Consider the following 23,182-nt stretch of genomic DNA (forward strand, 5'->3'; position numbering starts at 1 on the left):
TGATTTGTGTACAAGAGGAGGACCTTAAAATCAGTTCTAAATGTTACAGGAGGCCAGCGCAGAGCAGCTTGAACTGGACTAATGTGCTCTCTCGTCTTGGTTCTGGTGCATAGCAGAGCTGCAAAGTTGTGAGTGAGCTGAAGTCTCTCAGTGTTTGTTTGTTTTTTTTTGTTTTTTTTTAAATAGTATGGAACAGATGAGTCATAGTACTAATACTACATAATACTCACATATTACATGTATAGGGTTAGTGGCTGCTCCATGCCGCTCCATGCAGGCCATAGACAGATCATTTGTTGATGTGACTACGAAACAGGGACAAAACAACGTTCATTCTGCACAAAAAGGCATCGTAAGTGTAGATGACGTTAACATGAGATTCAAACAGTCTCACTTCACCAAATAAAGTGGCTGTTTCAAAGTTGTGGTGTTTTCAGTGTGACATAATAACCCTCCACAGCCCCCCGGTCAGGAAACACTTTAAGGGAAATACAAAGAGGGAATTTCTACTGTTATTAGTATTTTACTTAAGTAAAAAGAGTTTGAATACTACTGAATACGACTTCGCCGGTATCTCAAACTTCACAGTTTCAATCCCATCAAAAGAAACACCTTTGATGTAATTCATTTAGTTAAAAAACCCTCTACTAAAAAAAACACAAGAAACTTAGATTCACCTCAGATTCTTTATTTCCTCTCCTTCATTACAAAAACATCATATCCTCAAATTGCCCATGTTTCATTATTAACAATCTTTCCTGGGGACACTAACGCTGTATCAAATGGGAGACTACCGCCTCCCTTACACATCTGATGCACCAAACAGGCAAACACACCGGCAGAGTTAGTGATGATCAAAGTATCAGTGCTCCTGCCAATGGTTTTGATCAGCTGAAACATGCTGACTAACGGCTTCTGTTACGAGGTGAAATGGGCACTGAGTGACAACAGAGAGGAATGTACAAAAAAAAGAGAACCACAAGTCAACGAAAAATCCATCAAGAAACCACAAATAAAAATCCCAGCTCACTTAGAAAACACTGGCATGTTGGACAATAAGAAAAATCTCACAGGAAGATGAAGTGCAATGATCAGTAGCTTTACAGCCCACAGTAGGAGTATCTGTCAGTGAGCGTTTGTCCCCGGAGGCGCTGTGATATCTCGATTTCTTCCATTTGGCAACAGACACACTGCAAGTTTAAACCGTCGATTGGATTCTTGAACTGCCACGCCATGTTTAAAGTCTGATTTGATGCATCGTCGAATGACTTCTTGGAAACAAATAATGAGCTTTGTCAGTGTCTTCTTTTAATTTTCTTGCCCTTATTTTTTCTCAGTTCTGTGGAGGAGAGAGAAAAAGGCAAACATCAGTGACAACAAACAGCAGATCAATGGCTTTGTGTAACACGTGATCTTCGACATGTCATGTTAAGGGTCGACCATGCGTTTTAATGTGCCATCCAGAACAAACCGCACACGAGGAAAGTGTCATGACAAACGTCTAAGATCTGGACAATGCATACCTTGACTCATGAACACAAAGCGTGACACTCAAACGTTATGGCACAACCGGGACCATGGGTGTTAGACCACAATGGAGGGGTTACCAAAGTGCTGGCATGGCTATGGCTGTGATGATCATGGCGAGATGAGTGAGAGGCAAACCAGGGGGAGGCGGTGTGAGAATGAGTGAGCACCGCACAGCCATGCACGCTGCCAGCCATTATGGAAATGCACTGTGGATGCAGTCTATGAGGATGCCCTTACTTCAGCCTGGAAGCACGACCAACTCATTTGTTACAAATGGGGGCTTTATCGTAGGCTCCTATACTTTGCCAACCTACTACTTTGCTCTGCGGCAATCCTGAAAAAGGAATAAAGAGACAGCGAGGTGCGGATAGAAGGGTTAAAAAGACAATGGCACCAGCTGAAAGGAGACAGAGATTAGCAGGAAAGAAGGGGGGGAAAAGTCCTCACCGGAAAAATGACATTTGGGAAATCATTAATTGCAATATTCTACTTGCTTGAAAGGGTTAAATGGGCTGTCGTAAGAGCAAGAAGTAAAAGTGAACAATTACAGAGTGACGTTGTGAGTCAGTGACACAGGCTACAAATTGCTCACTCGCCCTCTGAGGGCTCTACATATTGATGGTGAAGAAATTGCCCTCTCAGATCATCACTCTTGCACATCTTTCTGGCGCGTTTCTTTCCTGCTCCAAGTACGCACGAGCTCTCCTGGCAGAGAGCCTGGTATTGAAATCAGTCTCTGGGGACAAACTGAGGAGCTGCTGATATGGAATAGGCACTCTGACTCAGGTTTAAGGCTGAGAACTACCAAGAGGCCTCGAAGCACTTGAGTCCTCATCGTCTGAAAGGGGCTAGGCTCTCTCTCTGGGTTCAAGACTTTGTAGGAACTAAAGTTGTCAAAAGCATTGACCCTTTTTCTGGAATTGTGACATTGCTAGGAACCATTTGTGCCAGGCACCATCGGAAGACGTACCTCTTCACTGCTTTCTGGGCCAGCATGCGGTTCCCGGCAAGGAAAGTTACACCGCCGATAATCGCCAGGTACTTCAGAGTCTGGAACATGTTCAGGTGGGTCCAGTAGACGTACATCAGGCCAAGCATGGCTGAAATGAAACAACCGAGCAGGCTTGAGCATGAACACAACGGCTGCTGGGAAATGACACAATTCTGAATATACCATTAGTCCATTGCCAGTTGTTTTTTAGGGGTGATTTTATGTCATTTTATTTTGCTAATTTCCAGCAGAGTCCAGCAGGGAAAACAGTGTGGGCAGCCAGAACGCTTTCATCGAACTCACTTTATTTCAGCCAAACCACACTTTGTGATTGTTGGAACAGTAGAAAGACTAGCAGACGGTTTGGGTAAGTTGTATTTCATTTCTGTGGAGTTTGAATGAAGTGTGTTCTACAATGAGTTAACAAGGTAATTAAGCTTGTCAAGAGAGACGCTTGAATCTAGAAGGCCTATGTGTGTATTTTGCTGTTAAATAAGGAAAATAGGGTTAAGAATATTTCCTTTCTTGGCATTTTGTGAGTTTAGTTTGTTTATCCATTAGTGTACATCAAACATATACAGTGATCCCTCGCTATAACGCGGTTTACTTTTCACGGTTTCGCTACTTCATGGATTTGCATCGTGCATTGTGTTCTGCATTCTGATTGGTTAAAAAGTCACTCCGCTTCTTCTCTACCTGTGCGTCAATAACGTTGCAGTTTAATATGTACACGTACGAAAAACATCTTGCCAAATTTACATTACGTACGTGCAAATTCTCTTGCAATTTCGAGTTTTGCCTATCACTATGTTCTTCTCCCGAACAAACACACCTGCACCGCGGGCTTCAAAAGAAGAAAACACTGCAGAGCGGAGTCAGGATGTTGTAATATTATATTGTAAAATAATTGTAAAAAAAAAAAAATAAAGGTTTCTACTTCACGGATTTTGCCTATCACAGGTTCTTTTTGGAACGTAACCACCGCGAAAAACAAGGGTATACTGTACACACACTTCAGATATAGGCCAAAGTCAGCCCAAACAAAATAAGACTGTGTGGTGAGAGCTAATTGGCTCATAGCTTTTCAATAAGAGAGGAAGCTAGCTGATGTCTCATTTAGAGGTTAAAAAAAAAGAAATAACTCAAATGTGGCACTGGTGCCAAGTAAGCTTAAGAGAGATCTATGGAAACATCTTCAAAAGCAAAGATATGAAATATGTCAAGTGACGCGAGGTAAACATGAAAAAGAGACGTCATGGTTTCTAACATTTCAAACCACTGCTGTTTGTTCCATTTGCCACGACAGCAAGTTCTTTGTTACATCCTACTTCTTATATTCTGATAAATACCCATGTTAAAGACACTCTGACACCATGTCAAACATTTTGGTGAACACACTGAGATTCGCCTTTACGTTCATGTAAACTGGGAACGTCTTAATGGGACGAGTTTGTGATGATTCCATATTAGACCAGTCAGGAAGTTCTTTGAGGTTTGGTCCTTGCAGCCTCATATATTCAATAATTATTTTTTTTTCCTCTCTCTCTCTGTCTTGTCAAATTTATATTGTTTCTGTTTTCAATTATTTCTCAGATGTTAAAACTCTCATTTATATGTCCTGAACTTTAATCCCTTTTTAATCATTTCTGTAGTATGACGATTTGAATATGTATGGTGAATGGAGACGCACATTAATGACGTTTTCTTTTGCAGTTTTTAATGGAAATTCTGTTAAACTTTTTGCTAAATCTGAATGGAAACTCAGCTGTGACATACACAAAACTGACTTAATGTTTGAGAGATGCTGTAGTTGAGGGAGACAATTCATAACGAGATTTTATTTGTGGAAATTAATGAATAATGTATTGCTTAACTTAATCATGATAATGCACAGTGTCAAACCCGGTCATTACTGCGATTAATCATATCTGTGATAAACACTTCATTTCAAAGATTGGGACTAACCTGCGTGTCCTACATGGAACAGAATGGTGCTGGGAGAGAAGCTGAAGTTGGAGATGTTGGCGCCGAGCTTAAACCACTAGAGACGAGAGGGGGAATAAAAGACAATGTGATTTTCATCCCCTACAAGAGCTGCAAACAAAAGGGCTGAAAAATTGTTTACCACCTAGCACACAATGCACTGATCCACTGCAACAATAACTATTACTCAGCACTGCAAATGCCAGGGAAATGAATACACCATAGCTTTTGTGATTTCAAATGAAAACAAACATATTCATGCAGTACTGGAGCCTCTTTCACTGTGTATGAAGGCTTCCTACTGAAGAGCTTTTCTGGCACCGCTGTGCATACAACAATAATAACAAAAGCTTAAAGCTCGATTAAAACAGCTTTTGATTAATAATGGAAGTAGGTTAGTTTTTAGGTGTGCCTCTAAGTACGATTCATTTCTAAAATAATGTCCATAAATAAGTTGCCCTACAGTTAAGTAAAACAGGAAATCATTGTGCACAAAATTCGCAATATTACCAGTATGAGCAGAAGCAGGAAGGGAGACAGGATGAGTGCAGTGAAGGTATTGGAAACCACCGTAGGAGGCTTCTTCTCTGGTTCCCTGAATAAGTGCTGCAGAGACAAGAGGAGATATTAAACTGCTGGACTGGGAGCTCCTGCATGCTGCTTGATTTCCCATCAGCTTGCAGTAATTCTGATATAAATAAGGAGCACATGAGCATTACCTGGATCTCTGGTTTGGGTACATAAAGAGTCTTGGGCTGAATGGTAGCTGGAGCCTCTTCATCCACAAACTTCAGGACAACATCGGCCTTTTAAAAGATTACAACTCAGTTTTAGAGGCAAAAATCAGCTTCTCACTGGCTGAGCGCTTGTTACATATATAAATAATCCTCATTACCACGACCAAGTCTGAACACACACTCACCACATTCCACAAGATGGGATTTTCCAAGGTAGCGTCCCCAACAATGAGGTAGAGGGAATAGGTACCAGACATGGAGTCGAACTCTGATTTCCGCTCTGCTGTGTCCAACTCAAACTTGTAGATATTCTTGCTGTCGGGTTCAGCCACAAACACAACCTCTTGGCCAGTCTTCTGGTTGTGCAGCCGGACGAAAGTCTGGGACAGAGAACATAAATGGGTCTTAATCTTAAATAGAGCTCAATATTTCCTAACCGGTCACAGCGGTTTGCTGTTTTCATGATTTTTCCAGCCAACCAGATGTAAAATATAACGACTGTATGGTCAGCAACAAGTCAGCAACAAATTTTGCTGGCAGTTTGCTGCAGACTTGTTTTCATGTCTATGATACCTGGTGAGGGGTAAGCTCCACTCCTGTGTTGACGTCAACCAGCTGGAAGGACATGGCAAAGTTTTGGTGGCTGTCTGCTGTGAAGGAACTCTTTGCCTTGGAGGGATAGTCCACCCTGGGTCATTTAATAAAGAAAAGCGTTTAATATTCTATTTCCATGCTACTAGGGGTCAGAGAGAAGGGTTTCACATAAAAAACTTGTCTCCTAACCTGCTGGTCTTAGTGCCAATACTCTGGTCCTTATCCACCACAGAGAGGTCCATGTTAGTGACAGCCACCTCAGTGGACACCTTCACTTTAAGCTACAGGTGGACAGAGTGACAACACAAAGTCACATCATGTACGTACATGACAGCAGCACAGAAATCCCTCAACAAAGAGTGACTACAATCATGTTCAGGCTGATCGCCAACCTAGAACGGACTGCAGCCACAACCTCTGTGATGAATGGCACATTTATATTTACATCGCTTTCTCCACTGAGGCAATTAAAATGTAAGTATGACTACATACACTAAAAGCACTGTGTAACCAGTGGACCACTGGCTAATATATTTCACTTTACTTAATGTTTTGTCTCTGATAGCGACTGCCACCTCACCTCAACATGATTGGCAACCAGCCGACTATCTCCGGTCACTGCAACTGTGAACTGGTAATATCCGCTGGCTGGCTGGTTGGACATGAAGTTCAGTTCAAAGACACCACTGAAAATCAGAAAAAAAGAGAATAATTGTGTATATTCTATTAAAACCAGGAAGTACAGATGAAAAAACACTGCCTACAAAACATCTCATGAATGCGCTGGGTTAAAGGTATACCTTTACCCCAGTGTAACAAAGTTTGGTTACTGTTACCAAACAACTTGGCCCCTCCTCCCTTGTCACGCCACCAGACGCACATGTGTTCATTTCTCCCAGCTTTTGGGATCATTTTCAAGTAGTGGGGATGCAGGGTTAAAAGTGTAAAGCAAACACTTGTCTCTCCAATAATACATACTCATTAAGTGTGAAAGGTGCTTGGCTGAGTATGACGCTCTTGGAGCCCACAGCGTATGCAGATTCTACCAGCACCTTGGCTGAGGCCAGAGGTTGAGACATGACATCAGTAACAAGGAGCTGTGAATCAGACAGAGAAACAGTGTCATTATGAGCTGATTAGAAACCATGCAGAGGACTGGAGTTAGGCTGAGATGCATCATCTGTACCTGCAGGGTTGGCTGGCTGTGGGACACTGTGGCTGGCCCCTGAGCACTGACAACGACTGGCACATGGAAGCGGTTGTTGGAGAGTGCAGCAGCGGCACTTGCCACACTAAAGGCCTCAGCCAGAGAGTCCCAGGATTTCTTGCTGAAGATAGAGTTCACCAGCTGGATGACCTGGTCCTATGTGGAGAACACATCTTCTGTCAGTTTCAAATAAAAAAAATACATGCAGAGAAAAGTCAAAATCTGAAACAACATCTGACAGACAGATATCATACCTCCTTCAGAGGGGGCTCAATATCCACATGATCTGACAGGGAATAAGCAGCGGTCACAAACAGGGCAGTCGCCTCAAGTCCCTCTTCAAACTGGAGGTAGATGCCACCAAGATCATCCAAACGAGCCGTCAGGTCCTGAGTAGAAAAAAGAAAAAACTGTCAAAACTTGATTATGCTTTAAAAAAAAAAAAAAAAAAACACACCTCTTTACATAATTATCTTGCTCTAAGTCAGGCATGTTCAAACTATTCCATAAAGGGCCGTATACTGCAGGTTTTTGTTGCAACCAGTCAAGAGGTCACCTAATCATCAGCTGAAGACTGAGATCAGCTGATTAAATGAGTCCAGCCTGGTGTGCTCCTCCTTGGTTGGAATGAAAACCTGCAGCCACACGGCCCTTGTTGGAATGGTTTGGTCATGCCTGCTCTAAGTGAAAGTACAGTGATCCAGCACCACCTGGTGGAAGTTTAAAAGCTCACCTCAATTTCCTCCAGTATTCCTCCAAGTTCTGCCTGCTGGGACAGACGGGCTGCTGTTTGCAGAGCTAAAGTGATACTGTCCAAAGAGAACATATAATTTTTTGTGAATTAAATCGCTCAGATCATTCGCTCATGACCGTTGCAGGACCCTTCACATAGAATGCTACTGCACTGCCTAACCAGCACAACTAACACTTACGCCATGACATTGTCCTCCTTGTTGATACGACCCGTCAAGGCACCTACAACTTCCTGGGAAGCCAGAGGAAGCCCGAGAGAGCTGATTGCGCTAACGGCCCGATGAATCTGAGTCATGGTCGAGTCTTCACTAACTGCTGCCAGGAGGATGTCACGGGTTTCATTGGACACTGGGATCTATGTGAACAAAAATTTCATATAAATAGTTTGGCACTTAGGGGTTTGCATTATTGTACTGCACTTTCCACTTTGCCATGTCAACGACCAGGCCAAACTAATTATTTTATATGTACTTATCTACTCCAAAAACACTTTTAAACATAATGAATGGCAGTGGGGCAGATATAAGGGCCAAAGCAAGAACAATATTTTCATACCTCACATCCTGAAATGGCCTGACTGGTCTCAGCAGCAAAGAACAGAGAGTCAACACTAGTGGGGTCAAGCTGGGATTTGACGAACTGGCATACTCCCTGCAAACAAAAAACATATTTAAGACAAAGAACATTGAGGATCAACTTTTTAATGTAATATGTATTATTGAGATAACTGAATCGTGCCTAATTGCATATCTCAAGCGACCATGCTTCTGTATCAGAGCTACTAGCCGCATAATGGAGAGACTCTCCTACCTTGTGATCGGGAACACTTGCTCCAAGCTTGGTCAGACCAACAGCAGAGTAGTACGCGGACTCCAGGTCGGTGAGCTGCTGGCTCAGGAGGTTCTGCAGTCGGGCCACATCAGACAGGGAGAGGTAGTGCGCCGGTGTGAGCGCCTGAGCTCCAGCAAGAGCCAGGCTGAGGAGGAACAACCCGAACAGCCCTGCGATCACAGTGACACAGTTTAGCCTTCCGGCTGTTCGAAAGCTGTATATATGTGCTACCACCGAGAAGAGGAAACAATAATACATGTTATACTGCACCATCTTTTTCTACGATATAAATTCATTCATTGAGATAACGCTCGCTCGTTCATTGCGGGTTTAGCTAACTTACGAGGCAAGCTAGCTATCGTCAGTAGGAAGCAACACACTGCCTGTACCGTGTGGGATATTTCCCACTAATTCTAATACTGGCATTTACGTAATATCATATAATACGTAAATCGCACGAATAACTTACATATCTATCTTTATATTCCACATTTAATGAATAATTCACTTACTAAACCGGTCCATGTCTTGCAGTCTAATGCAGCGTCACCAAAACCGACGATTGCTTCCGGTGTCTCACAGAGCGAGCTGTCATCACAAGTTTAATATCCGGTTGTACATTTGACATTTCAAAATAAAAGCGATTTCTTTTTAAAGTACACGTACACACTAATTCAGGCTATTTGCCATTTAAAAACAAAAATGATGATTTCATTGGCATTGTATTTCCAATTTATTGCCATAATAATGCTGATAATAAGTAGGCAATAGCTTGAATCATTTAATAAGCTGGCGTAATTGTTTATATTGCAAACCACGTTGTACATTTGCAATATTTGCAACATTTTGGGCCCACATTTGTGATACATAAATTATATGTACAGTTTAAGAAATTATCATTGAAGAATGTGTCTGTTGAATTCAAACCACATGACTTTCATTGTAAATGCTGAACCTGTTATAACACAACTACTCAAATGTTAGATGGTTACATTTGATATGCAGTAGTGTATGAAGATGCTTGGTGCTCATAATTAGGAGGAAAATGTGCATTGGACATATTTGCATTTTATTCAAGTTGTTAACAAAATGTTGTAAGATCAAGTAAAAACATACAACACTAAATATTTACAAACAGTGCCAAATAACATAATACCCTTGAAATCAATACTGGCAGGAGTTAGGCCCATGGGAAATAGTTCAGAAGGTCTGATTTGGCCTGCCAGATGTTTGTAGCAGAAGAAAAAAACATTAAAATTAGTTCGAAAAAAATACATAAATTGCTATTTATGTGGTTTTATTTTTTGCAAGGTGAAAACGCTCTTTAAATATGTTAGATCCCTACTTATTAACGATTTTTCATAACGCCAGCACAGCGGGCAGTGACACTTTGCACATGAAGCCGGTCAGTTAAGGAAACTTGGGATCCTGGCACCGTGTAACATCTTAACAATACAAGTGGAAAAGATTGGGCACTTCTGTGGTCAGGCTTCCATGCCTCCATTTCTTTTCAGCTACTTGGATACAGCATTAAACTTTCCCAAGTATATTCATCACTTTGTTTGATGTCAATAATTAGTAAGCCACCTTGTTGGATTATTGATGCGTGCTGCAGTTACTATTACATTTCCAGCAGATGTCTAACTTAACCCATGTGAGGCCTTCACTTTTAATGTGTACTGAGACATAGAAATCTATACACATGCTAAACAGATCTTAGGAGACAATGTTCACATAACATTTTCAACATGGATCCCACATCTCTAAATGCACTACTGATCAGCCAGGCTGAATGTACTCCATATTCAAGTTATACAACAGGACTTTAGATATGGAGGTGCAACCAGGGTGTCTGCACTCTTCACACTTTAAAAAACTGTTACATTACAGACACATTATGCAATGTAAAAGCATGTCTTTTCAATGACAGCAAATGTACATAGCCGTGATTTTTCAGTTTTACCTTCACTGTTCTTTTCAAACATGACAATACCGTGACATGTGATTACCTTCTTTTTCAAGCCTCACACAACGCCACTGGACTGAGACTACATCTAAAAGCATCACTCTCTCTTAGTGACAGAGCTTGATTGCCAATAACTTGTTCAAAAACTTCACTAAACCTACATATGGCATGTTTCTTTCACCACCAAAAAAAACAGCAAAAAGTAGGGGGAAAAACAGCAACATGAAGCTTTGTTTGTGTAACATGTTTGTGTCTCAGGACAGAATCAGAGCCCGGTTGGGAGCGTGGGATTTTAGCGAGCGAAGGTAGCGTCTTGCTTTCTCCGTCATTATGAGCTGGTCTTTAGTTTGTCCACAAACAACCGTCTCCCATTCTTTTGACATCTAAAGAGAGAAAAAACATCACAGGGTTAAAGTAGATCAGTCATGTTGAAATACTTTTGCCATTGATGAGGATATTCTACGTCAAAGGTGGAGCTTACCAGAATCGGAGGCACCGTGCTGGGAAATATGGCGCTGTCACTAGGTCCCAAAAGGAAACCCTGATCCAAAATATTTTCATGCTGCTTAGTGCAAAATGAGGAGGAGCTGAGAGATACTATCATGGGTTCTTCCTGTGGCCAAAGAAGTAGAAAAAAAAAAAAAATTAGGCTGCATCCAATCTAGAGAGAGGCGAGTTACACATTTCCACATTGTTCACCTTGATGTTGTATTTGGCCTCAGTTTTTAGGGCTTTGCGTTTGGATGTGGATGTCACCGGGCAGTCTATGACGTCTAGGGCCAACGATTTCCGCACTTTCTTCATGGGAGGCCGATGCTGGGAATAAAGATAAAAAAACAGAGATCTGTATAAACAGCTTCAGCAATAACAAGATACATTTTCTGTCAAAAATGAAAACGCTAAATATACGTGCAAGGCCAGCAATGAGCTGTGTATGTAATGTTTCATCAGTGTCCTAGCGTGGAAGCTAAAACATATGAGCTCAAAGCATTCTTCAATGGCTCTGGCAGCAGAGAGCTTGAAATATCTGGTTGGGTTAAACGCGTGAACTCAGTATTTCACACTCAGTTGCTCCTGTGCAATGTAATGTACAGCTCCGAGGCGTGAAGCTGTATGAAGCTGGACAACAGCAAGCACTCAACTTTCCGAGTCACCTTCTACAGACAATCTACAGCATGAGTTACTCAGCATTAGTAAGAGACACACACTCGAGGTGGAACAAGCCAACTATCATACAAATGTTTGAGGACAGGTCATCACCTTTCTTAATCTTACAGAAAGCTGAACCCTGATGTTATATCTGGGCCAGCTGCTGTTATATTAGCTTCTGTAATTCAACACAAATTGCTAAGCAAGGATTTTTAAGTGGTCCTCCTAAAGAAATTGTTGTTCCAAAGCTTTACTATGCTTCTCAAAATATGTAAAGATAAATGAGCATGCACTACCATACTCGATGTAATATGAATAAATGTTACATTGTACCTTTAAAGGTGGGCTCAGTCATTCTGGAGGAAGAGATTTCCATCTCTCCCACTTCACAATGCAATTACACATCAGCCTGTCAGATTTACTGTCCCACTCCCTCCCGCATCTCTCTTCCATCGCCCCTTGATCTGCACAACAGCACGAACGCCACCTGTTGCTGATTGGCTGGGATAATGCTGTCAGAGCACTTTGCTTGTTTCTTGTTAACAGAGCCTGTTGGCGGGCCCTGTGGCTTACCCCACCTTTAACAGGGGCAAAAGGTTTAAAAGAGGTGTTAGGTATTAGAGCTGACTCATAGTTACCGCTGTTTTGCGTCTTTGCTCAGGTGGAGTCGAGCGTACAACAACCAAGTCAATCCCGGCGTCTCTTAGGATGACCTCATTTATGTCGTCTTCGAGGTTCGGCGTCTGTGGCTAAGGTGACACAGAAAAACAACGTTAATGCGGTGTAATGAAAACATATACTGAACTCATTGCTGTTCACTGACAGTCACAGCTGCTCACCAGAGGCTGCAGAGGACCGTACTTCTCCATGGCGTTTTTGAACGGCGTCGGCGTTCGTGGGGTCGTACAGAGCTCGGATTTGTGGTTGGGTGTAACAAACCTACATGAAAACCAAATAAAGACTGAGACTCAAATCAAATGACAAATCCACGATCAAACCAGAATCCTTTTCAATCCCTCTTATTAGCTTTACCTTTCCACATTTCCAAGTAACTAATGTTCACAGCCTGTACTTACAAGCTTAACATACAGCTGTAGCTTCCTGTACATCACAAGCAACACATCCTGATTCAGAAGTATGAAGCTGTTCACATGTTCATATGATGTGAACTTAAAATGAGATGAGATGATCCAAAATGTAACCAGCCACCAAAACCGGCCCCTAGTTAGAGACCACTCACACTGAGTTCTCCTTCTGAGTCAGGGGCGTCTTGTCACGCTGTAGCGGTGTAGTAACAATAGCCTTCTGGCTGCACACTGGTGTGGACGTGAGGGACGGGTTCTCCAGGTCATGAGTGTCCTGCTTGGTCCACATGTTGAGGAACTGAAAAAACACGTTAGTTAGTCGTTAGCCATCTCATGTGACATCATGAGCGACACCCAAGTCAGTGCTACAGGGTTAAATGACTTACTTGAGATGGAGAAAAGGGCAAGATTTTGACAGGAGTGCTCTTGGGAGTCATGGAGTTATTGGCGTCAGGAGACAAGGCGATGCGTCTCCGGCTACGGTGGGTCAGTATGGAGGGCGGCGTGACCCCTCTAGGAGAGATAGGGATGAGCTCCCCCTTGCTGCCTTTGCTCAACTCCTGCAAGGCGCTGCCCTCCAGACGAAACTGGTGTCGCTCTGGGCTTGGACTGTCCTCAGGCAGGTCAAAGGCTGCTAGGTTGCACCAACCATCGAGGTCCTGAGAGCAGAGACATTTTACTTGTTAGTTGGACATCTAGTCACTATTCTGAAATATTACATCAGCCACGGGTTGTAACACCCTCTCTGTGGTTTGATAAGTGTGGGGAAGCTCTTTTACAGTTTCAAATAACAAAAAACTAAAGTATGGGCCCCCTGCATGGTCAGTGCACCAATACAGGTGTCACAGCTCGTAGAGGCTTTTTGTCGTCAGTTCTTGTTTGGGGGTTTTCGTCTATTCTTCCGGCCAAAAGGCTTCTAGCTCTGTAAGATTCTTGGGCCGTCTTGCATGCACTGCTCTTTTTAGGTCTGTCCACAGATATTTCTATGTCTTAGCATATTTTTATTTCTGGTAGATTTTTATTGCATTTACGCATATTTTTACTGCATGTTAGTTTATTTTATTCTATTATCTTTATTTTATTTTATTATCTTTCTTATTATCTTTTTTCTAACACGGGGGTTGCAATGCAAATTTCGTTGACATGTCCATGCTCAATGACAATAAAGGCAATCTTCAATCTTGAGCTTTCTTTATGTACTTCTGATGCTGAATTTCGAGGTTAGGACGCAGTTTTCCTCTGATGACTCTCTCACGAGGGTCATGATTGTGCAGGTGTTGCCACACAGAAGAACAGTGCACCACCACTCCGGGCAGGGATCGTGTTAACTGAATACTGTCCATCACTGACGCAAAAACCCGAAGGCCATCCGCCATTTTGACAGATTAGAACACTGAGGGTGATCTACCATAACGTTAAGCAACCCACAGACAACACCTGTCCAGTTGGTGGTGAGCTACCTGAAAAACAGCTACCTTACAGCCTTCACTACGCTTTGTGGGCATTGATTATTTTCATTTTTAGAGAGCTGGGCAGCTGTTTAGAGGAGCCCATGGCTGTAGAGTGTTGGGACAGCAGCCCCAACAAGCTAATTAAGGTCTTCAGGCCTTAATTTTCACCAGGGGGGCTCAAACCTTTTCATGCCGCTGCATCTTACAATAATGCCAATATATATAACAGAACAAATTAGTAAGTAGTCAGTTTTTGTATCTGTCATTGATTGAACACATGGGTAGCATCAGCCACAGTATACGTATTTAAATTGCATGCTTGCATTTGTTGGTTATTAGGGACACTCACCCCGTCCACCATGTCCAGCACTTCCTTCAGTGCTGGGCCAGTCGGGGAGAGAAAGCCGGAGCTGTCCACCGTCCAGCTAGAACAGCTCATTTCTCCTGTGCTGTCTGCTTCGGTCTTGGGGCTCAAACTGTCCTTTGGAGACGACACAGCCTTTGACGGTCCTGCTTCGGGTGGGCCGACTTTAACAGAGGCTGAGACTGGCGGCTCCTGCAACTGCTGGACAAAGTATATAGATATGAATATCTACAGTTTAACAAAACTGACATTAAAATCATGATCACTGCTGACAATGTTGACATTATTTCTGTAGACTTCCTTCAAACCAGTCTGTTGAGAGAACCAATTGGTGTGATAGGTTGCTTACTGGAGGATGTGCTTTCTGCTCTGACTCCTTCTCTGCACCATCTTGAGAGCAACTGGGCATCTACAGAATCAGAAAACAGATTTCTCAATACTATTAAGACGGTTCAACTATGCATCCAATGCTGGAGGAGAATATTGTGGAGAGACGGCCCACCTGCGCATCTTTATTAACATGGGCCAACAGCTCCTCGAGTTCATTTGGCCTAAAGACCTCACCGGCATAGAAGCCCATCTCTAACTTGCGTTTGATGGTGGAATTCCAGTGATTCTTCACTGCATTATCTGTCCTGTGAATATATATTAGAACGTGAGTCCTTTGGAGAAGGCGAGGCTTTATTTCCACACACAAAACCACGTCAGCAATTCCAAATTCATCCCCTGAGCTGACCATAGTGCCGATGGGGAGCTTTTACCTTCCAGGGAGCAGCTTGGCGATCTCGGCCCAGCGGTTTCCGAGCAGGCAGTGAGCCTTGTAGATGATGAGGTCCTCCTCGGCGGTCCATGATGACTTCTTCACACTGGGATTGAGGTGGTTGTGCCAGCGCTCTCTACACTGCTTCCCCAGTCTGCCCTTCAGATGCTTGGCTACCATTGCCCACTGTTTGTTGCCGTAGAGATTCACAAGCTCTATGACCTGAGGAGTGAGGGGTATGCATCTGAGTCGCAACTCATTCAGATTAATTGCACTGTACATGCTGCTCTCAGTGAGTCAGATCTTAAACCTGCACTGCTACACCTACCTTCTCATCCTCCTCTTTGGTCCAAGGACCTTTAATCAATTCTGGATCCAAGACCTTATGCCAACGGTGCTGGCACTGGTGCTCAGTGTGACTCTGGGAAAAACAAATGGGACGGGATTATGCTGACATAAAGTAGCCAAGGAAGCCATACAGGTTACTATAATCAACCAAACTCAAACTCACTGGTATGTAGCTGGCAATATATTTCCAATCATTCGTTCCCAGTTTTTGAACGAGCGCCTTGAGCTTGTCATCCTGTGAACGGAAACAAACATGCATGTTCAGGTCGGCTGTCATATGGAGCCATTACTTGCATTGACGGGGTCAGGAGTCATCAACATGCAAATCACTGGGACAAGTCACGGCAATCACCTCTTCTTGTGTCCATTTCACCTTCACTTTCCCACCATCCCTCTGTTCAGCCACATCAGAGTCTGTGTCTTGATTCATGGCCTCCTCTCCATCCTCACTGAGAAACACACAGCTGTGATGAGCCCGGTAAAGCTGATAGGGAAAGCAGAAACTGGCCTCTGACCCGCCCTTGTGGTGCGGCGAGGAAAACTTGACGAGCAGGTTTATTTCTTAGCTGCGATCCCCGCCATAAACTACTGTTTGGCAAAGTTATGAAGGTCAGTGGGACAAATATACTTAACAGAAAGAGTGTCTGCCGTTAAACCAACTATTGCACCCTGTTTCTCGTGATTCCCCGGAAAAGGGCGGCACAGACGACGGTCCGTGAAGTAGTCAAAGGGTGCAGGATAAGGTCAAAAAGCAAACCTTTCACCTTAGCCAACTGAACGCCATCAACACTGTAGCATTAAATGTCAACGTTAAACCCGTCTGTGATAAAATAAGTACTGCTCATGCTGCTGTTAATTCAGGCAACAAAGATCGACATCTTACCCGCGCGGCCACCAAGACATTTCCCTCTGTTTTTGTTGTTTACGGTCAGACGGTGATTTGTCCTGCTGCCGTTGCACGTCATGTGCAATGTGTATTCGGGATTATACCGTTGTATTCCGCGGGTTTATTGTCTCTATGGTACGGCGGTGGTAATGGAGGCTCGCAGCTGTTGTGTTGAATGGTAATGTTGCTGCTTGAACCCTGCTGGAGCGGAGCGCCCAGTTTGTCCGCGCTCCTGGATTCCTATCTCGCGCCCTTCTCTATCGTAGAAACCGGATAGTGACGTAATGCGCATTCGATGTGCGCGTAGGCTCAAGCAGCAGTAAAGAAAACTTCCGGTGGGAGCTTCAAAATAAAATCTTGAATAAAAAGTGGTTCGGCTAATGTCCTGACAAAAATCTTTAATTACCAAAGGCTGCTCGACAGGGTTATGTTGTCGTCTTCGCTATAGTAAGAAATTGGGTTACATATACTTCTACGACACAGTGACAAGCTCAGTCCTGTTCACTGTCATGCATATATTGTCATCCAGTCCCGTTGCCCTTTGGAAAAACCTTAAAAGTACCATGACCTCGATGAATGAGAATCTCCACAGACAGATATAAACGCGCTTATGTTTATTTAATTAAAAATTACGTAGGTAAAAAAAAAAGATATCAAAATTGAAAAAGATTCAAAGAATAATTCTAATAATAATTCTAATTAATCTCAGTCTGTGAATAAAACTCTAAAGCTTGAAATACTTTCACTCAGAGCTGAAACAATTTGTCAATTCATCAAAAGACAGAAAATTTGCTGGCCGTCACTTAAGTCAATTATCAGTCAAAGTTATCTGACATGCTTTGGTTCCAATTTCTGAAATGCTAAGATATACTACTTTTGTCTTTGTTGTTTTATTGTTTTTGGACCACTGGTCGTTCATAATAAAGTAACTTTGAAAGTCTCCTCCTGGACTTTGACTATTTTATTACATTTATAAACAAATTAAACAATTAATTGGGTGCAAATTATTGATAATGTTATATAAATAATTATCTGGAGTCTTAGTTTTATTTATTTGAGTGCTCTGGAAATAAAACAAGTCAAATCTTTAAGTTTATTAGGACAAAAACATTTATTAAGCACAATAAACATAATCCAAATAGCATTTTATTTAAAATGTTACAAAAATATATGAAAAACAAAAAGTAATCACAAACAAAATGTGTCTGCTCCTATACCAGGCTGAATGCTTCCACTCCTCCTCTCCTCTGATGACCTGCTCACCCTCCAGCTGGGTCAATTAACAAGCAGCTTCAGCAGTTTAAAACCCACCTGGAGTTCAGCCAACACTCACAGACCCAAAGGAAACAATGGAGAACGCATTTGTTATTAAAGGTAAGAAAACAGTTTTTATTCTCAAGATGGATTTATTCATTTAAGTCTTATCAAATGATCTAATTCCAAGTGGTATCAAACATTTTACCTCCCAGATATGAAAAGCTTTGAGTTTTCGTCTCCATCGGAGCTTGACAGAAAGTTTTTTGAGGAACAGAGTTTGCTGTCTGCCCTGTCACTGGAACAACTGTCCACCACAAGAGCGTCAAATGACACAGTGGCTGATGGATCTGACGCCAAGCAGTCCATCCTGGCTTCTCTCTGCCTGTCATCAGACGCCATTTCTCCCTCTCAGGCCTTTTCGATGAGCAGCTTAAACATTCAAGAGGCGAGCAATTGTCACCTTGCTGTGCCTTTACAGGGAAAGTCCTCCACTCCCTTCATGCTCCTTCAAAAGCAAAAAAATGCTGCTTGTTTTGACCAGCTGTACTGTGATCTCCCCGCTTTTCAAATGTCATGGGATGTGTCTTTGATTAAACCAGAGAGCAACAGCCCCAAACCCAACATGGAGTCCAGCGCTCTGGAGCAAACATCAAGTCCAAAACCCTCGACTACACAGCATTCAGTTGCTGAAGTTTCTCCCTGACGTGGCCAAAAATGTTCCTCTATACAACCCTTAACATGGAGAAATTTCGAGGTTTGGAGGGAAGAAGCATGGAGTTTCCAGCCTTTGCACCCGCCATGCATCATGGATAAACTGACATGTATTTAGAAACTCTGGATGTACATGTGAAACTATGATGTTCAGTTTAGTTAACAATAACATTCATTGTATGCTCTGGCAAGATCTGCACATCATGTTCTAGCTCTTCATTTTGTTTCACAGGACCCACATGTGAGGATGAATGCAGAGAGCTCAATGTCTTTAACAAAGATTTCAATAATAAAAGTATCATTTTATTTAAGTGTATTATAGTGTATTACTATTTCTTTCCAAAATGGAATACAACAGATATAAATAACTTGTATACAGCTCCTAATCCACATGGTACCATGTTGTCCCCAACTACATGACCAGTCCATTTACCTCTTTTACTAAAAAATATACTCATCTGCTCGGTACACTGTGTTGAAAATCATGTTTCATGAATCAAATCATAACGGAGTGAATCGTGCCTCTGTGTCGACATCATGTTCCTGCAGGAGGAGGAGGGATTCAAATTTAGAGGAGGTCTTAATGCATGATAACCTTTACAAGTAGGAGTTTTAAGAGTCTCACCTGATTAAGTTTCTTGAACTCTACAACCTGGAAGAAAACATGTTCCAAGATGTGCTTGGCATCTCTCTGATCTTTATCCAACTTTGGTGTCACCCCCAGAATTTCACCACATTTCCGCACATAGAATTCTAGGTCATCGTCTGTACCTGTGAACGGAACCAGTTACAGGACTACAGACATATGGAGCAGGACTTTCTATTACCAGTCTAAACCTTACCAGTTTATCATTTTGCTAGGTAAAGCACTGAACTTACATTTATTGGTGAGCTGTGCTAGTCGCACTTTCTCAGAAGAGAAGGTTTCATCTAGATCGAACAGGTCCAGCATGGGTGGAGGCAAATCGCTTAAGGCTGGTGGAAAGACCTAAAAGACAATACCCACTTCCTGTGTTTGAACTTTATGGGCTTCAGAGCAAAATATTTGCTTCGTTTACATTTCATTTGCGTATGACTGGAGAAATGGATGTTAACTACGTGACTGAAACTTACAGCAGGCTGAAGCTGAGGCAGAGGGGTCTCAAACTGTGGTGTGATCAGCTGAAGTGGCTCATTTTTGACATTAAGCTGCTTGTAAGCACTGTAGAAAACATTTAAAAAATGTATAAGCAACATAAAACTAGAGGGCAGCAACACGCTCAGGTGTATTTTGCATTCTTACCTGATAACTTGGGGTAAGGTGTCGGTTGACAAATTGAACAAAGACATATCAAAGAGAGAGGTGAAGTCCCTGGGGTTTTCATCACCCTCTTGTAAGCACACTCTGAGTTGTTCAGACAAGCACCCGGTGTCTGGCAACATGGTGTAATCTGCAATCTAGGGGGCAAAAGGACAAGATGGGTGCTGTCTTATTTAAAAGACAATATTAGTGATGATTTATTAGTTCTCCTGTCAAGTGTACTTTCTCACCTCTGGGTCTTCTGCATCAATCTGATTGAGCTGAATATTATCAGTCATGAGCCACTGGAGCACAACATCCTGGAATGTAAAAGTACAACATTTACACTTGACAAATTCCACAAGAGAGCAGAATACTCTTCTAACTTCTGATGTGTTAGTGGATAAAACATATTTAAATGTTACTTTACTCACCATGATTTTACTGTTCTCCTCTTTGTCTATGTATTGGTCACTGAACATGTGGCAGGAACCCAACACTACCAGTTTGCCAGCATCCTTCATGAGAGAAAAAACATCTTTCAACATCATGTCATAAGTATTATATGGTCTGGGGATGAGTATGAAAACAACATTGTGCCTCTGACCTTTCCTTGATGGAAGGCCAGGACAGGCCTGTTGAGGGGGAAGCAGACTGAGCCAGTCGAAAGAACAGCCACAGCAGGCTTCATCACACTCAGTGTGGCACCATACGGGTACACAAATGTGAGAGCCCTACACAAATAAAGACACAACAGTTTGCATTCAAAGCCCCTAAAAACACTAACTGCAGTACTTCATATAAAAGACGGGAATATGAAAGTAAATCTCTTACTGTGCATTGTTTCCAACATTTTCATCTTCAATGATTCCTGTGACTACTTTACCAGCAGCCCGACTAATCTCTCTAAATAATACAAAGGCAGAACATTGTGACTTTGATGTACATCATCTTAAAATTGAATATATTTAAGTGAAGTAGATTAGATTAGATAAGACTTTATAGCTCTCACAATGGAGAAATTCACTAGAAAGTACATTAATTCACTAGAATTCAATAGAAAGTACATTAATTCAACTAAATCTAAATACATATGTATAGGAAACATTCACGGACCCACTGAAATAACCATACACTATAAAATGGGTGTATGGTAAAAAGAACACATGCTATAACAACAAACCTGTTCAATACACCATTGGACACAAGTGCCTCCTTGGGATGGAAGTATTTGTAATACACATTCCTCACAACAGCATCTGCAGCAGTGATGGACAGAAAATAATCCAGCACCACAGAATTCAATACAACTGTAACAAACACATATACGTGCGCATATGATGGCAGCTGTCGTGTCAACAAATCCCAATACGCACCATTGTTGACCATTATTCCAAACTCCTCCAAGAGAAAGTTAATATTGGTGTCATATTTCATTTCTCCTCCTTCACCGAGCATGACCAGGACATTTCCTCCTCCGTCCAGGTAGTGCTTCAGCACCTCCAGCTGAAAGAAGGTGGGACAACAGTGTGAAAACCTGAGTGCAGAGTTTAAGAGCAGCACAGTAAAAGCTAATATTGCTGTGGCTGGTAAGATAACTGTAAAATGCCGTTTTTTCCTCTTCTGATACATCACCTCTGATGCCGTGAACTTCTCCCTTGGGCCTGCAGTTATCCACAACTTGACACCCTTCAGTTTCTCCAAAGACAGCTCATCCTTCATACTAGGTGACATAGCAATTACTTAGCAACTGAGAGGTTCCTCAAAATTACTGCAAAACTATGGAAAATTATGTCGTTCAAGTCAAAGCAGGTGCTGCAGACAGCAGAGACGGGTTTAACTTACACCCAAACATCATACCTTTGTATTTTCCATTGAGCTCTTAGTCTTTTCTGCATGGATTTGTATCCATTGTTCGTAGTAAACAGCTCTCTTTTCGAAAAGTTGAAGACTACAGCGGTGTGCTGTTCCTTCTCCATTCTTTGATTAGATTCACTCACCAAAGTTGGCCCTTGTTTGCATCCATACACCTACAAACAGGTTGTGACATCAAGTTAGATCCCATTTCATTTGCTATGTATTCCGTATAATCTTGCTATTCTAGCTAATTAGGGATCGAGTAGGCACGATGATTCGGTAGCAATAATTAACATTCGAATGAGCAATTGGACAGTATTAACTTGCAAACGATATAATTCTTGGTCACTGAAGTAACGGCTTACGCCTTCATCGACGTAAGCTAGCCATGTAGCTAACAGCTAGGCATCGTTACCTTACCATGGAGGTGGATGCTTACTATTAATGTTTCTCTTTTCTATACATTTGATTAAATAGACAGCTACGGCAGCTGTTCACCTGTAACACTCATTTCCACCTGTACCGCTATGTTATCTTATTTAAACAGTTTGACGTTACCCAAGTTACCTCACAAGCTGTCCCAGCAGTGATGCATGATGGGTGGAAAGCGGTAACCAAGGGCGCTAACCACATAACAACCAAGTAGCTCGTGGAGCTGTGTGGCAAAATCAGTAACGTTAGGGATGAGTAAAGACATGAATTCACACAAAGACCGCTTCTATGATTCTGACTGGAGTCAAAAATGCCGAAAAGCGATTTTTGTGATGACGTTAGTTAGTTAATTACGTTATGTTGACGGAACGATAAAGGGCGGAACTCAACCGCGAGGGCACCGTGCTGCATCCGGACGGTGTACAGCGCGCACAGAGAAAAGGGATGGTGTAGTCACAAGGCAAGCTTTGCGGAGCACTTTGATGTTTAATGAGCGAAATTAACAAAGCTTTAAACCACATTTCACAGTGTTGATTAACCGAAATACTTTACTGTGGCATGCTGTCAGAATTACTATGCATATTATACTATGCTACGACTACTACTACATTATGTTGCTAGTATTTATTATGATGCACAAGGTATCAGACTTCAAATTGCCATGGTAAAAGAATGGACTTTCACTTTTCACTAAAGTCATATGTTGGTGACAGGGTCAAGTGGTAGATTTAGATATTCTGAATCACATTTATTAATTTCTTAGGTGCAGAGCTATCAGTCTGACAGGCTAAAGAGAATTATGATGTATGGTCATATCTATTCAGTTAGATGATAGACTGATCATAAAATAAAACTTCCATGTGAAGTCCCATGTAGATATGATGTAATTATATTGTTGTTTTGCACCCTGATCAACAGGAACTTTCCATTTGCATCCAAGAGGAGGTAGGTGAAAACCAAACCCAGGCCTCTGAGTGCAGTGACATGGCCTTTTTTATACTTTTTCAGACA

General features: G+C 42.1%; 3 protein-coding genes across 4 annotated transcripts; all 3 read right to left on the bottom strand.

Moving 5' to 3' along the window:
• Nucleotides 1-672: 672 nt before the first annotated feature.
• rpn2 (ribophorin II) lies at nucleotides 673-9,220 on the bottom strand. The gene is made up of 17 exons (XM_041952465.1): nucleotides 9,139-9,220; nucleotides 8,606-8,796; nucleotides 8,351-8,446; nucleotides 7,975-8,150; nucleotides 7,776-7,851; nucleotides 7,297-7,431; nucleotides 7,022-7,198; nucleotides 6,814-6,932; nucleotides 6,416-6,521; nucleotides 6,025-6,116; nucleotides 5,815-5,929; nucleotides 5,427-5,621; nucleotides 5,224-5,310; nucleotides 5,015-5,110; nucleotides 4,487-4,562; nucleotides 2,501-2,630; nucleotides 673-1,339 (listed from the first exon to the last, which is right to left on the bottom strand). Exons 1-17 carry the CDS (start codon nucleotides 9,149-9,151, stop codon nucleotides 1,324-1,326), a joined length of 1,896 nt encoding a protein of 631 aa, XP_041808399.1. The 5' UTR covers nucleotides 9,152-9,220; the 3' UTR covers nucleotides 673-1,323.
• A 454-nt stretch (nucleotides 9,221-9,674) lies between these two features.
• mybl2b (v-myb avian myeloblastosis viral oncogene homolog-like 2b) lies at nucleotides 9,675-16,872 on the bottom strand. 2 transcript variants are annotated; one of them, XM_041955765.1, is made up of 15 exons: nucleotides 16,633-16,872; nucleotides 16,102-16,198; nucleotides 15,913-15,984; nucleotides 15,730-15,822; nucleotides 15,403-15,623; nucleotides 15,144-15,276; nucleotides 14,991-15,050; nucleotides 14,627-14,839; nucleotides 13,213-13,485; nucleotides 12,982-13,124; nucleotides 12,581-12,680; nucleotides 12,380-12,490; nucleotides 11,292-11,408; nucleotides 11,074-11,205; nucleotides 9,675-10,975 (listed from the first exon to the last, which is right to left on the bottom strand). In XM_041955765.1, the coding sequence occupies exons 1-15, from the start codon at nucleotides 16,650-16,652 to the stop codon at nucleotides 10,847-10,849; spliced, it is 1,914 nt and encodes a 637-aa protein (XP_041811699.1). In that variant the 5' UTR covers nucleotides 16,653-16,872; the 3' UTR covers nucleotides 9,675-10,846. The 2 variants fall into 2 exon arrangements, with proteins under 2 accessions (XP_041811699.1, XP_041811692.1); XM_041955758.1 differs by having other exon boundaries at nucleotides 14,627-14,842.
• An 869-nt stretch (nucleotides 16,873-17,741) lies between these two features.
• ift52 (intraflagellar transport 52 homolog (Chlamydomonas)) lies at nucleotides 17,742-22,098 on the bottom strand. The gene is made up of 13 exons (XM_041956294.1): nucleotides 21,743-22,098; nucleotides 21,518-21,605; nucleotides 21,259-21,388; nucleotides 21,066-21,141; nucleotides 20,717-20,788; nucleotides 20,490-20,616; nucleotides 20,317-20,400; nucleotides 20,134-20,202; nucleotides 19,886-20,040; nucleotides 19,717-19,804; nucleotides 19,483-19,591; nucleotides 19,229-19,374; nucleotides 17,742-19,146 (listed from the first exon to the last, which is right to left on the bottom strand). The coding sequence occupies exons 1-13, from the start codon at nucleotides 21,859-21,861 to the stop codon at nucleotides 19,105-19,107; spliced, it is 1,305 nt and encodes a 434-aa protein (XP_041812228.1). The 5' UTR covers nucleotides 21,862-22,098; the 3' UTR covers nucleotides 17,742-19,104.
• Between the last annotated feature and the right edge of the window lie 1,084 nt (nucleotides 22,099-23,182).

Source organism: Chelmon rostratus, chromosome 2 (genome assembly GCF_017976325.1).
Source record: "Chelmon rostratus isolate fCheRos1 chromosome 2, fCheRos1.pri, whole genome shotgun sequence".
Classification (NCBI taxonomy): Eukaryota; Metazoa; Chordata; class Actinopteri; order Chaetodontiformes; family Chaetodontidae; genus Chelmon; species Chelmon rostratus.

What these genes read in the sequence shown, in the direction of transcription:
- rpn2 (XM_041952465.1), bottom strand. An exon ending in TGGAGCTTACCCCTCACCAG is followed by an intron (nt 5,622 to 5,814) that starts GTATCATAGACA and finishes TCTCTGTCCCAG; the next exon opens with ACTTTCGTCCGGCTGCACAA. An exon ending in TCCTGCTTCTGCTCATACTG is followed by an intron (nt 4,563 to 5,014) that starts GTAATATTGCGA and finishes TCTCGTCTCTAG; the next exon opens with TGGTTTAAGCTCGGCGCCAA.
- mybl2b (XM_041955758.1), bottom strand. Translation starts at nt 16,652, where the DNA reads ATGTCTTGGTGGCCGCGCGG. An exon ending in ATGTCTTGGTGGCCGCGCGG is followed by an intron (nt 16,199 to 16,632) that starts GTAAGATGTCGA and finishes TGTGTTTCTCAG; the next exon opens with TGAGGATGGAGAGGAGGCCA. An exon ending in CCAAAGAGGAGGATGAGAAG is followed by an intron (nt 15,624 to 15,729) that starts GTAGGTGTAGCA and finishes CTCACTCCTCAG; the next exon opens with GTCATAGAGCTTGTGAATCT.
- ift52 (XM_041956294.1), bottom strand. Translation starts at nt 21,861, where the DNA reads ATGGAGAAGGAACAGCACACCGCTGTAGTCTTCAACTTTTCGAAAAGA. An exon ending in TGGCCTTCCATCAAGGAAAG is followed by an intron (nt 20,401 to 20,489) that starts GTCAGAGGCACA and finishes TCTCTCATGAAG; the next exon opens with GATGCTGGCAAACTGGTAGT. An exon ending in TTGATGCAGAAGACCCAGAG is followed by an intron (nt 20,041 to 20,133) that starts GTGAGAAAGTAC and finishes TTTGCCCCCTAG; the next exon opens with ATTGCAGATTACACCATGTT.